This window comes from Pleurodeles waltl, chromosome 10 (assembly GCF_031143425.1).
Source record: "Pleurodeles waltl isolate 20211129_DDA chromosome 10, aPleWal1.hap1.20221129, whole genome shotgun sequence".
NCBI classification, from domain to species: domain Eukaryota; kingdom Metazoa; phylum Chordata; class Amphibia; order Caudata; family Salamandridae; genus Pleurodeles; species Pleurodeles waltl.
Genome location: NC_090449.1, coordinates 58,278,286 through 58,293,428, shown reverse-complemented (window position 1 = coordinate 58,293,428; position 15,143 = coordinate 58,278,286). Strand labels below are relative to the sequence as shown.

Below are 15,143 nucleotides of genomic sequence, written 5' to 3'. Positions count from 1 at the left end.
GGATGCAAGCATCTCAAAGTAATCCCAGCTTCTGCGGACTAGACTGTGCATAAAACCTGATGCTGCAGCTTAGCGCTCTCTCACCAGGTGTGAAGAGAGATGTCTCTACATGGTTCATTGTAATAGGGTTGGTGTTTTTGGATCCAAATGCAGTTGGATAACTGTGAAAAGAATGTTATAGGGCATAACATAGGGCTGAATGTGGTCATTAAGTCCTTAACATTATCCCCAACATTCTCTAATTTTCTTCCTCCTAATCAGATTTGGAGACTCACCGACTTAAAGAAAAACTGGTGGAAGATGAGGACTATGTCTTGGTGCCTGCAGAGGTCTGGCAAAAGTTGGTCAGCTGGTATGGATTGGAGAAAAATCAGCCTGCCATTGAGCGCACGGTGAGTTGTAGTGCCAACAGTGTCTGCAGTGCTATTTTGTACAAGACCGGAGTTCCATCAAGTAAAGCTAGTTATGTGCTGTAAACAGAACTAAAACCAAAAGCAGTAGCTGAATGTGTTTCTTCAGGAGGCAGCATTGGAAACAGAACCATAGCATAATTTTTATTTTTATCTTTGGAATTGGTTTGGAAAACCTGCAAATTCTTTGGGGCGCTTAAAGCCAGTGAATGTTGCCCATTTTCTGTATTACTCTGCACAGAATGTGAAGATTGGAAGGCTGCAATAGTAGTAAAGGAAAGTCTTCAACCTGGTTGCATTATGAGGAACTTTGACCTTTGACTGCTAACACTTACCTGCAATCAGCTAAGACAAAGAGATATGGTGGCTGCACAGAGACCTGCGCCTCTGAGACTTGGATTAGGAGAAGTACACCCCTGGGAACTTACCATCAATGTGCTGTGAAGGCATTAAGGAAAGCCCTTCCTAGGAATGAAGAATGCCCTGCTCAAACCACTGGGGACAATAAGCTCTAGACAATTAGGGAGGGAGACACAGACACCCATTGGAAAGCAAGATCAACAGCTGAACCCACTAAGCAAAAACGCTCCCTTACAGCCTAGGGAGCAGATTTAAGTAAACATGTTGACTGATGGGAACTCTGTAGAGAACATGTGAAAAGTTCCTGAGACTGGAGTATGAGAGGTCTGGCAGTTGTTTATTCTGAGGGTAGTCCAAAAAGACCTGTAACAACTCTTACATGAGTAGCAAGACGGAGACAATTGCATAGCATCTACAGCCAGGTCAGGGTGCGACTAAGAGTAGGAAGGAGTGTCATTCGCACGTTGCAGCGAAGGCAAACTTCTAAAATGACCTAATTTCTGTCCCTCCGTACACAGACTGGCAAATCTTAGTGCACTCTTGCACTCTGAGTGTATATGCTTATTTGCATGCCAAGCAGAATTGAAATTGCCAGAAGTTGAGGTGAAGACAATAGGGAGTAAAATTGGCAAAATTTACTTGAGCTTGGTCAGTGAAGCATACATTCAGCTTGCATAGAGCTACTAATTTGAGGATCTATTGTTGTTTGAAATTCCAGAATGCACAGAGCCTTAAGAAAATCTTACCCTATTTGGTTTGTTGCAGAGAGACCCTCAGCTTTGGTTTTACTTAACACTGCTTACAGAATTCCTGTTAAAAGGAAAATAAAATATCAGGTTGAAAGGGTCGGTAATACTGGTCCTGGCAAGCACCAGCAGAGGTAGATTATCCTTAGGAGCTGCATTAGGAGGGCCAGAATGGTGTACTTACTTCTGACTAGCAATAAGCTAAGATCTGGGTTATCCTTAATATGGATACCTATAGCTGGTGCCCATTCGTAGGTTGCCCAAGAGTTTGCACATTGTGTGAAAACAGCACAGCCTTCAATAGCCAGTATGGCATAGTTGTGAAGCAGAGTGTATACTTTATTTTGCTGTGACAGTGTTCTGTTCTTACTAAAGTATTGTGTTGTGTGAGATATATTCATTTGAAGATGCACAATCCCCTACTACAGGACTAGGATTGTCCTCATAAATCCTATAAAGTACAAGTGAAAGCAGACAGCCGGTGAAAAAGGTTAGGCACTCCATAGAACGAGTGTTAAAGGAGGTACTATGTGCCGTGAGGTAGTAAGCAGTCTTCCAGAGTGATAAACAGTCTGAAGGTTATCCATCTGAGTTAATGTGGAATAGTCTGGTGTACTAGGATGCTTATTTTGTTATGAGGTTAGCAGGAATCTTCAGGTAAGTCTTAGAAAGTGATTGCTGATCAGGCAGGCTGCAAATTCATAAAAATATTACCAGACCTGCAGGTCTATTGACTCAAATAATCTACATCACCTAACTGTATTGCTCTCTTGTGACCTATAAACTGTTCTCAAATTGTGTGACCCTGGGCAAATATTGTATTTCACTAAGACGTCTTTTTCTTCTTTATCAAATATGTGAGTTCAGTATGTCTAATAAATCAAACAAAAGAGGTTTTTTTGTAGAGCAGACTACACGTTTGCTCTAGTATAATGCAAATCTAGCGCACCTATATGGTACAAATGACCCCTGACTTACCTCTTAGTTCACTAACAGCATTGCCATCATAGTGGGGAAGGAAGTTTTCTCAGTTCATGTTTAAAAACCTCCCCCTTTTAATAATTATATCACTAAAGCATGTTGGGCTGACTGCAAATGACATTGGGCCACAGGCATTCCCACTGTCGTGCAGTTTTACTGATAATATACAAATATTGTGTAGGAATTTGAGTTTCTTCAAATATTTGATCCTCACCAATTGTAATTTGCTGATTTGTTTTGCTCTTGTTAAAATGTTTGTTTCTACCACACATTGAACTACCAAAATGTTTTTTTTCCAATTGGTTGATATACTTTGAAATATTTGTATGAATCGTTTACGAGCTGTTTAAATGCTGTATGTTAGAATAAATACTGACATGTTACTGCCTTTTGTTTCATAACGATTGTCAAATAGTTCACTTTACAAAATCCTTTATCTTAGCAGTCAGAGAAAAAAAAGTAAACATCAATCTCCAGGATAAAAGAAGCATCAGTTTGTAAGGAGACATAAGCTGACATTTCACCTCTGTCTTTGAACACACAGCAAATGTTGACAATATAGGAACAAGATTTAAAGTCCCCCTTTTGTGTACATTCACTTTCTGACTGAACAGTACCCATGTTCTTTGCCAGCGCAAGCTTTCGCTCCAGAAATGGTCAGTAGGCCCAAAAAATAGCTCACCCTCATAAAATCTGACTTGCTATAGCGAGTAGGAGACTAAATGTTGAGTCCTGCCAGTTTAGGCCCCTACAATGTTGGGTGAAAGAAGAAAGCTTTTCTGGACTTCATGAATACCTCATGGATTGGAGATGATCTGAAAGATGACTAGGTTTTAGGAAGCAAGCTCTTTATATAGTGGACCAAAACGAGGTGCACTGTGTAAGGATTCCAGGCAAACCCCAGTTGTCTCACAGAGGCAAAAATGATAACCTAAATGCTCTTTTTTTTTAGGTAATTTGGGCGAGCAGGTAAGCTTATCAGAGGGTTAAGCATTTGTTGCACACATAAAGGCAGTTATTAAAATACTTAATAAAGAAATTTGACACCGATTTATAAAAACAACACTTTTATATGAACTTGGAGACCTAGATCATCGGAATTGTGTAACTACTGAATTTTTGTAGGTTTTAAAATTCCACACAGTGTAATTACTGGAACTGTAATGTTATCCAATGGTGGGAACATATACTGCATTCGGGCACTTGTCAGCGACTTACAGGACTTTTTTCCTGGGCTTACGGTGAGTACGCGGCAAGGACCAAGGCACCAGCAGGCCACCTCGGTTGGCGCTGGAGGATCTGGGTTCAAAGGTGCTTTTCAGTCTTACGTGCCCTATTCACTTTAATGAGAAACGATCATCCGGAAGAGAGGCCTGCCAGTGAGGACTGGGTGACCAGTCCGGCTGAACCCAAAGGTGGGGCTCAAGTCTTGAGGGTCTTGGTTACGCAATTGCACTGTCAGTCTACAGCAACTCGGACTAGGGGGCGTGTGTGCAGTGGTCTTTGTCCCACAGGCTTGGTTTGTGAAGACTCCTCCATGTTGGTTCTTGCACAAAAGAGGCTGCGGGCAACGACTCTGGGGAACAGTCTGGCCAAACCCAAGGTAGTGGTTCAGCTCCGGAGAATATCAGTACCTTGTTGGCACAGTTGGTCTACTTTGACTCGGACTGTGGGGCTCTGGTGCAGTGGTTCTTTGTTGGTGTTGGGTTTTCGCGGTCCAGGGCTCTCACAGTTCTTCTTGGGTGCCTGAAGGGGAGTAGCACCACTTCTCTTGGGAGATGCTGGTTGTTCCTCGAAGTGCTGGCAGTCCTCCCAGGCTTTTGAAGGCAGAGCAGGTGTAGGACAAAACAACTTGAATGCAATTGTCGAGGACAGCATACAGGACGGCAGCGTTGGGGCCAAGTCAGTTGCTGCTCCTCAGTTCTTGCTTTTCGTAGGTCTTTGGTGCCCTTCTCAGCTCAGTAGAATCGGAGTTCTTGGCATCAAGAGTGCTACCTAAATACTGTATTTAAAGATGTTATAGGGGTGACCGGTAGTAGCCAGCGACTACCTACCTTTAGGATGACTACATCCTCTCTAAGACCATGTTTTGTGGGAAGTGAGCATGACCCTGACCCAGAGGACCCAATACTATAAAAAAAAAAATATCCTAGCCTGAGGGTGAACACACCTCCTGACTAGCTAATGTTCCCTCCTTCCCTGATGCCAAATAGGCCCTGGGCAGGATGTGGGATTTCCCCTGTTTGGGGGAAGCAAGGGTTGCATATCAAAGGTAGTTGGAGACCTTTGAAGCCTCCTTCCTTGATATGCTAATTACCAGTCATCCTGCTTGGAGACGGTGAGAACACTTCCGGCCAGAGGAGGCACTGTTGCCAACCTCAGAGTGTAGGCTTTCACCTCCAGGGGGTCAGAAACTTGTCTGTGGTGGCAGGCTGTTTAGGACCAGTCCGCCATCACACTAATGGTTGGTAGGTGTTCAAGGGGTACCTCCAAGGTACCTTCTCTGTGCATGTATTAATAAATCCATCAATGGAATCAGTGTGGGTTTATTAATAAGAGGTGCTTGATACCAAACACCATGGGTTTTAGTGAAGCCATTATGTAGCTGGGCAACTCGTTTTGACCAGTGCCTAGTGTTCACATGTGCTGTCAATAATTGAACATGCCAGGACAGGGGCATATCTGCTCATGCAGATATGTCCTCACATGTAGTATAATGCACCCTGCTTTAGGGCTGTAAGGCCTGCTGTGGGGGTGACTTACAAATATTCCATGCAGTATTAGGGGACATGGCACACAGGGTGTGTGCTGTGTTGTGTGTACACGTTTTAGAGCACCTTGTTACCCAGCCTGCACTGGCAGTGTACATGAGTTTAGTGCGGGGTCCTTATGTGTGGCACAAGATATGCTGCAGCTCTTAGGGAGCCTCTTCAGTACCTATGCCCTGTGTTCCAGGGGTATGCTTATTAGAGACTTACAGAGGTGCTAAAGGCTTCATCAATTGGGGATCCATTGACCAGATACCTTTTTTGGGGGAAAGAACACTGGCATTGCGGTCCTGGTTAGCAGGAACCCAGTGCACTCCAGTCAAGGTTGCATCAAATACCAGGCAAAAAGTGTGACTACTGCTAACAGAAACGTAGTTTCCTACACCGGTGATAGTTTGTTGGAAGTTTGTACCAGAGACTCTTGCACAAAACTGAGTAAGTCACCTGTGCTTGTATGTTTCACTGAGGAGAAGAGTTTCATTTTGTTGCAGAGGAATACAATATATTCTGCTGAGGCCTAGTGGCTTGAATGCTGTCATGCTCCATACAGAGAGCCAGTAAAGTCTTGTCCTACCCATTGTTATGGGGTGTTCATCTTTATTCTGCTTGCCAATCTGGGAGCAGCATTTGCACTTTCTTATACTGTGACCAGGAGGTAATGCATAGGCCATTGTAGAGGGGTTGGTTTAGTACATTTTGTATTTGAAAGGTTAAGCTTTTGCGGAGTGAAGTGGAATCGAATAGAAGGTTTTGCGGTGTTGGAAATACCTGCTCTTTGCAACTGAATTTGTGTGCTGGAGCATGCTCCACTCATGGTCTACCTAGACGCCTCACCTTGCAGCATAGGGTGAGATGTTGGTAGGAATTGTTAAAGGAGTGGCTTGGTTGTCTAGTCATCATGAGCTCTGTGATGGCTTGTGTTAATTCTTAGAAGATGGCCCTCTCATTCTGTCACGTTTTAGGTTAGTGCCCGTCTCCATTGGACTGATCAGTTGGGTCTAGCCCGCTGAATATGTGCTTAAGGTCGTCTTGTAGGTCATAGGCTTCACATTAGACAGGGTGTTTTGTCAAAGGAGTGGAATGCAAGTCTTTTCTTAATGAGTATGACCATGATGGGCATCCTGGCTATATTGAAAAGGATGAGGGAATGTGGAGTCTACTGGGGGTACATCAGTCACTAGCGGCAGATTGGTAAAATAATGTTAGTCTTTGTTGAACTTTGTTGACAGTTGCTATGAATTTTGACACCATATTTATTCTACCATGTTTTTTGCATAGGGCAGTTTTGAATGCTACAAACCTGTCATCAACAACCCAGAAATACTGTCTCTTGAAGTTTTAGAGATTGCACTATTTATGATACCAGGTTCTGTTACAGAGAGCTCATTTGTGTCTGTTAATTGCACACAGATTCATCTACGGTCTAGAAAAAGGGGGAACTTGGTTACCTGGGAGCTGCGAACACGGAACCAGAGGGGATGCTGCAGCTGAGAATACCTGCCACACGAGGAATGCTAGTCTGGCATTTTAGTCAACAAGATCATTATCTGTGGCATTAACTAGAAGGTCTGAAGATGTGATGGGTAGTTTAGTTCCTGCGTAATGAACAGTGAAGAAACCGAAAAGGAGTGTAAATCTAGAGAGTGGCAGTTATTTGTTAAGCAAAGCAGTGTTGATGAGAAGCTTTAACTTGGCGTGCCAACGTTTTTTCTAATCGGATTATTTTCTGGTGGGGAGGAATTTTCTGTTATTAATTTCAAGTACAAGCTGCTAGAGAGGGCACATTTGTTTTTGTAATGAGGTCTTGCTTTTTAGTTGAATTTTTAATGTTTTCGTAAAGTCATATTTACTTTTTTGCTGATGAAGGGAGAGCCCTGATTTTCTACTATGGTGCTTGAGAACACAACACCCTTATCCTGTAAATAGCAACTTCCAACCACCAAGTATAGCACACTGTCACAAGGCAACACCTAACCAGTAGAATGCCATTGCCTTTCACGAGTCAGGTGGTTATCTGTGAATTCTAACAGACTGCTGTCTGACCTGACGTTTACTCCTAGCACAACCAAATGATTTGGTGCATCGCTTCAGTTCTTAAGAAATTGATTTGACTGCATGGTGACATACATCGTCTTCTGTAACAAATCTCTTCAGCTCCTGAGTTTTCCCATGTTGGTGCTGCTGCGCTGTTTAACTGGGTATTACAAGAGCTTGTAATTCTATGTTTTTTACTATGGAATCAAACAACTGATAGTTCTGCTTGAGATTTTCTGAACGTTTTCCGGTATCAGCCCTCAGTGGTGGTTTAGACAATTGTTTTTCTTCCGAGTCTGTCTGTATTAGATGACATTCTTAAGTTTATGCTGCTGTTACCTTTAATGTATTCCATGTATTTCCACAGGTGATGGATCTGCCTAGCACCCAAAAGGTGGAAGTCTACTTGGTGGAGCTCTACTTGTGTCAGCATAGCGATATGGACAACGCCATGACATCAGAGTTCAGCCGCACAGACACAATAGGTGAGGATACATTCGACAACCTCCATTCTTTTCAGAAATGGAAATCAGTTAAGATGATAAAACCCAAAATATTTTGAAAAAACTTGGATGCTCAGTGGTTCTATATTTGCAACTGATTGGAAGATGAGAGTATTGCTCAATTATGATTTTCTCTGTTCATTTGCAGTAGAATATCTCATTACAATTCTGATGTCATTAATTCAAATGCAAGTAGTAAGTTTCACTGCGGTCATATGTATTTTTTTTTAATAAGGGAGCAGGATGTAAAAGCTCACATGAAAAAGACTAAAGTTGGTATGCGAACAGACATTGATTCTTGAGGGATTCCAGAAACTGCCCTCTCCCATCATGTCCTGCCGTCTGTTTTTTTTTTTTCAATGGAGCTAGAAACCAGGTCGTCTTGAATATATATATTTGTTTTTTGTTTTATTTGTTTGTTTTTTTGGGTGAAGAAAGGAACCTCTCCATTTTAATAAAATAAAAAATCCTGATTTTCTTAATTTTGTGCGTGTTCCTCTTCTGGGTTTGCAGTCAATATCCTACCTATTTGAAAGGTGGTCTGATAGAGGTTGGAATGCTCCCTTGTCCTAGAGGAAGACACAGGCCTACAGGACTGCCCACTCCAAGACCTGGGAGCATATGTCTGTCTCTTTCTAAATAGTGGCTAGCGAAGGTTTCACTTCTGGTTGCCAGCTTGGTTTGAGTATTCATCTTTTCAGAGGATTTGTATCTGACATCAAGGTTCCATTCTCACTTGAGGTCCCAGTTGGTATTGGGCTTAATTCCAATTTATGAACGCTTGAAGCAGGTACGTTGATTAGTTCCTTTACAGTGAAAACCTTTACAACTTTGTGTGGCAAAATGTCTCCCTAATTGATTTGATTATGAACTATGTATTAGGAGGGAATGTTTAAAGTTTATAAGAAGGATGCCGTGTTCATGTGCTATTGTGCCACCAGATAAATAAGTCATCATAAAAAGGGAATTCTAGACACTAATAAGATTTTGAGCGATACTACCTGTATTCAAAGCCGTTTCAAAGGGAGAGTTGCACAGGGAATGTTTCTTCCAGTACTATTAGCGAAAGACATTGGATGACGATATCAGACTGAGATAATTTGATGCAAATACAGTGCAGTAAGATCCAGAACTCACCCAAATCATCATGTATAGCCAGCTATTTAAGATGATGATAGAAGTTAAGGTCCTCATGTTTGGGCCATGACAACTGGCCAAAGGTTTTTGTTGTACTTTCCGCTGTGATGTAGATTTGTTATAAGCACTCCTGTTCACCCCACCGATCATCAGAATGACCTCTTTGTGGCTGGGAAGAAAGGCAGGCGAGATGAGCTAGCCAACTGTCTAAAATTCCAATCTTGTGCCCCTATGCAAAGTTGTTTCCTAGGGTTTTGAAAACTTACCTTCTGGAGTGGGAAGCTGTTAATAACATTCAGTCACTGAGCTTCAGGACCAAGAGGTTTACTATGCACACTATAATATTTGTGGGCAATGTGGCATAAAATATCCTAAGGGTGAATGGAGAACCCAGTATTGTGCATTTGTCTATCTTCTCTGCATTTCACTTAATGAACCAAGAGAAATAAAGGACCAAAATAATCTTGTGCTCCATCACTGGTTTGATTCAGCAGTACGTGACCTATACCATAGTGCTTAAGCTCATGTCACGTTGTAGAGTAGGCAGTGAATGACAGATCTGATAAAGACATCTTGTTGCAGATTCCTTACCATAGAATTTCCCCAGACGTCAGTTTGGATCTGGAGATTTTTCTCGAGCAGTACCACTGTGCGTTGTTAGTGTGAATTGGCTCCACGTCCATTGCCTGTGTCCTCAACACCAGAAATTAAGTTACAGGTCCTATATAGGTGGCACGCTGACGTCCTTTCTTTTCGCACCAACCAGCACTGATCCGAAGAAAAAGCTTACCTCTCAGTCACCCTTTGACTGGTCTTTTTCAACTTTTTGTCAAAGAATTTTGAGTTATAGTCCTGGTGTGTCGAGGATGTCTTCACCAAAGACCAGTTTCAAGCCCTGCTGGTTCTGTCATAAGGCGATATCCGTGATGTATCTGCACCTCATCTGTCTTTGGTGTTTGGAGCGCAACCACGACCCGAAATGGTGCTCAGAGTGCCAGGCCATGCATCCGAAGGCTTTGATGGAGCGGTCCTTAAAGCTGATGGCAGCCTGTCGCTTCACTCTGCGTAAATCCCGTTCTTGAAGGAGAGGAAAGTCTTGGGATAGATCGTGGAGCATCCCTTCGTCATTGCCCAACTCTAAGTTCTCGGGACAATCGTTTGTCAGTGCACAAGAAGAAGTCAAAGGCCAAGCATTCTTCGACTTCACCCTGTCCATCCGCTAATGGGAGTGTTGTTGCTCTAGGTCTCCATCTACAGAAGCTGCGTCTGGGTCGCTCCTTACCTCCCAGAGTTTCCGGTAGCCGCCCGCTCCCTGCCACACTCAGAATTTGATGAGGCCATGTGCCTGATTTTTGGGCAGCCACGTTCAGCTTGAGTGCCTTCGGGCCGCTTGGGTGGTGCCAGTCCCGCTCCCTGGTGGTGCCAGCCCCCATCCTCATTGCCGACTGTTATAAATGGGGTCTCTAGTTGGCAGTGGTTTGCACCCTATCCAAGTTGGGACCCTATCTCTAGTCAGGGTAAGGGAGTCACACTGCTAAGATAACCCTGCTCACCCCCTTGGTAGCTTGACACGTGCATTCCTGCTTGTCTCAGAGGCAATGTGTAAAGTATTTGCGTACACACACTCGCACTCTCTCACACACGCACACAGACTCCGCAGACAGACTCCACACACACACACACCTCCACACACTCTGACTCCATCCCCACACACACACACACACCCATACTCTACCCACAGACACACAGACTCCACCCACCGACTCCACCCACACCCATCACACACTCTACCCACACCCATCACACACTCTACCCACACCCATCACACACTCTACCCACACCCATCACACACTCTACCCACACCCATCACACACTCTACCCACACCCATCACACACTCTACCCACACCCATCACACACTCTACCCACACCCATCACACACTCTACCCACACCCATCACACACTCTACCCACACCCATCACACACTCTACCCACACCCATCACACACACTACCCACACCCATCACACACTCTACCCACACCCATCACACACTCTACCCACCCATCACACACTCCACCCCCACGCACACTCCATCCCCACACACTCCACACGCACCCTTCGCCCCACACACTCCACACGCACCCTTCGCCCCCACACTCACGCTCCACCCCACACGCCCCACACACTCCACCCCCACACACTTCACCCCTACACACGCACTCCACACACACTCCACCCCCACCCCTACACACGCACTCCACCCCTACACACACTCCACACACACTCCACACACTCCACCCCCACTCCCCCACACGCACTCCACCCCTACACACGCACTCCACCCCTACACACGCACTCCACCCCTACACACGCACTCCACCCCTACACACGCACTCCACCCCTACACACGCACTCCACCCCTACACACGCACTCCACCCCTACACACGCACTCCACCCCTACACACGCACTCCACCCCCACACACGCACTCCACCCCCACACACACACTCCACCCCCACACACACTCCTCCCCCACTCCACTCCACCCCCTCCACCCCTACTTCACCCCCACCCCTCCACCCCCACACACTCCACCCCCACACAGACACTTCCCCCCACACACTCCACCCCCACACAGACACTTCACACACACTCCACCCCCACACACTCCACCCCTACTTCACCCCACCCCTTCACCCCCACACACTCCACCCCCACACAGACACTCCCCCACACACTCCACCCCTACACACACACTCTCCCCCCTACACACACACACACTCCCCACACACTCTCCCCACCAGTTTAAAACAATAACCAATATTTATCTGAGCAGAACAAGACCAAAATGACAAAAATCCAACATACACAGGAGAAGATAAGAATTTTCAAAGATTAAATCTCAGTAAAGCGCTTACAAACACAGTAGCTCCAATTGCAGCCAGTACAACGTCTTGAGGGATTCATTCCCAACAGTCCGACACTACTTTTGAGGAAGTGAGGGGCCGGTCACGGAGTCGCACAGACCCTAGATACAGTACCTTGAAAAATGAGGAAACAAAGACATTGCCATGAGTGGGGGATGTGAGCAGTCGCTGGAGCCGGTGCGGCATCTGTTTCTTACTGCTAGGCAGGGAAGATGCAGGATTTGTTCCTTAAGGTTGCAGGGGAGGTGACTTTTTCCCACCAAGGGCCAGTTGGAGGCAACATTCACCATCACTTGCTCTGCTGGCAATCTTTCACATCAGACAGGTGAATTTTGCAGATAGTCCAAAGAGGCTACTCCTCTTTGAGACTATCCCTCTGTCCATGCCACCATCCTACTATACGATGTCGGAGGATCACTTGGCACTTCTCCACTAGGAGGTTATGCTCTCTTGGCCAAGGGTGCCTGTTCCCCGCTGCTTTCTGGTGCCCAAAAACAAAAAGGGACTTTGCCCTATCCTAGACCTTCGGTCCCTCAATCTCTTCCTCATAATGGAGAGGTTTAAAATGCTCACTCTGGCTCAAGTTTGATCTGCCCTGGACCCTAGGAAACTGGATGATAGCGTTGGACTTTCAGGGCGCTTACTTGCACATTTCCGTCCTGCATGCCCACAGATGTTACTAGCAGTTCATTGTAGGCTGCAAGCACTTTCAGTTCACTGTGCTGCCCTTTGGCCTTACCTGTGCCACTCGGGTGTTCACTAAGGTGAGATCGGTGTTTGCAGCTCATCTGCCCAGATCAGAGGTTTGTCTTCCCCTATCTGACTACTGACTGTTGAAGGTGTTATCTTTCCACCTCCATACTATGGCGGACCTCCTGCATTCAGTGGGGTTCAAGCTCAGCATGCCGAAGTCACACCTGGCTCCCTCTCAGACACTTCCCTTCTTCGGAGTTGTTCTGGACACAGTGCAATTTCAGGTTTATTCTTCCGAGAGGCTATGATACTGATATCTCAGCCTGTATGCCAGATTTCGGTGAGAGTGAGAGAGACTGAGGCTGGTGGTCCTCATGGCCTCTTGCATCCTGTTGGTGACATATTCCATATGGTATATGCAGGCTTTGCAGCAGGACCTAAAGTTCCAGTGGGCGTAGCATCAGGGAAATATCTCTGTCATAGTCCAGATCTCAGAGGGAACTGCATGAGATCTGCGGTGGTGGTTAATGAACCACGATTGGCCCAGTGGCAGATCCCTCTCCCTTCTCCAACCAGATCTGAAAGTAGTAACATATCAGTCACTCCTCGGATGGGACGGAGAGGCATCTGGTCTCCGGCGAAGTCCGGATTCCACATCAGCTTGTTGGACCTCTGGGATTAAAAGCATTGAAAGCATTTCTTCCATCTGTGAAGGAGAAGGTTGTGCAGCTGTTCACAAACACCACTGACATGCAGTACTGCAACAAGGAGGGCTATGTGGGATCATGGACCCTTTATCAAGAGTCTCTGCTCCTCTGTGGCTGGAACAACCGGGCATTTCCCGGTGGGTCAACTTATGGCTGGCTCACTGAACGTTAAATCGGATGAACTCAGTTGTCAGTTCTTAGTCTGTCAGGAATGGAATCTCCATTCGAAGGTGGCGCACGGTCACTTTCAGCAGGTGGGAGAGCCTTGGTTAGATCTGCCCGCTTCTCTTTAGAACATGCAATATAAGCAATCAATCAATATTTGTAAAGCGTGGCTACTCACCTCTGAGGGTCTCAAGGTACTGAGGGGGAGGGGCCTCATCCGAAGAGCTACGTCTTGAGGTTTTTCCCAAAGATGGTGAGTGATAGGCTTGTCTGAGGTGCAGAGGGAGGTTGTTCCAGTTCTTTGCTGCAGTGGAGGTGAAAGATAGTCCTCCTGCGGTTGTTTTGCGGATGCGAGGGGCAGTGGCCAGGGCCATCTGGGCGAAGCGGAGGGATCAACTGGGTGTGGAAGGAGACGCAGTGGTTCAGGTAGACAGGTCCTGCATTGTGTATGGCTTTGTACGTGTGGGTGAGAAGCTTGAAGGTGATTTGGTTCTCTACCGGTAGCCAGTGGAGGGTCCACAGGTGTTGGGAGATGTGTTCTCAGCAAGGGAGGTCCAGAGTGAGCCTGGGGGCGGCGTTCTGGATGAGTTGAAGTTTTTTGATGTTCCTAGTTGAAGTGCTGGCATAGAGGACGTTGCCGTAGTCGAGCTCGCTAGTGACTAAGACATGGGTGACTCTCCTGCGGCAATCTGCTGGGATCCATCTGAAAATCTTCTGAAGTTTGCGGAGTGTGCGCCAGCAGGAGGAGGCGACAGAGTTTACCTGGCATGTCATGGATAGGGAGGAGTCGAGGATGATTCCTAAGTTGCGGGCTTGCTCTGTCTGTGCAGAGAGGGTGCTGAGGGATGTGGGCCACCAGGAGTCGTTCCAAGGTGAGGTGGCGTTTCCGAAGATGATGAACTCAGTCTTGTCATAGTTGAGCTTGAGGCAGCTTTCTCTCATCCGGGTGTCGACGGCTTCCATTCCTGAGTGAAAGTTCCTTATGGCCATGTCAGGGTCTTCGGTGAGCGAAATGATGAGCTGTGTGTCATCTGCATATGACACGATGTTCATATCCTGGCTTCTGACGGCAGCAAGAGGGGCCATGTAAATGTTGAACAATGTGGGACTTACTGAGGATCTTTGGGGGACTCTGCAGTTGACTCCTGTGGGTCTGGAAGTGTAGGACGGGCGTCTGACCCTCTGCGTCCTCCCAGAGGGAAAAGAGTGGATCCATTCCAGGGCTTTTATGTGGATTCCTGTGTCGTGGAGTCTGGTGCTCAGAATGCTCTGGCAGACTGTGTCCAATGCTGCTGAGAGGTTGAGGAGTATGAGTACTGTGGTGTGCTAGCAGTATTACATGTTTCCAAGGAAGCAATCGCTAGGTGATGCTTTTCATCTCGAGTGGAACTCCGCCTTCTGTACGCCTTTCTCCCCATACACCTACTGCCTAGAGTTCTTGAGAAGATCAAGAACGACCAGGCCCAAGTAATCCTTGTGGCTCCGGAATGGGCCCAAAGGATCTGGTATCCCGAACTTTTAATCATGGCCATCGATCCTCCAATCAGACTGCCCTTTCAGTAGGATCTTCTGTCTCAGCAGCAGTGGAGAGTACTCCATCTGAACCTGTAGAGTCTCTGCCTTCTTGTGTGGAGTTTGAGTGGCGACATTTGACAGCTATTAACATTGGACCTTAAGTCTGTAATGTAATCTTGGCATCAAGGTGTCCCTCCAC

General features: G+C 46.1%; 1 protein-coding gene across 1 annotated transcript in view; it reads left to right on the top strand.

Moving 5' to 3' along the window:
• Window positions 1-15,143, top strand: part of USP11 (ubiquitin specific peptidase 11) — a 368,572-nt gene that overhangs the window by 57,173 nt on the left and 296,256 nt on the right. Inside the window, exons 3-4 of the mRNA XM_069209659.1 lie at window positions 262-392; window positions 7,667-7,784. Coding sequence (XP_069065760.1) covers window positions 262-392; window positions 7,667-7,784 — 249 coding nt within the window. The remainder of the gene's footprint in view (window positions 1-261; window positions 393-7,666; window positions 7,785-15,143) is intronic.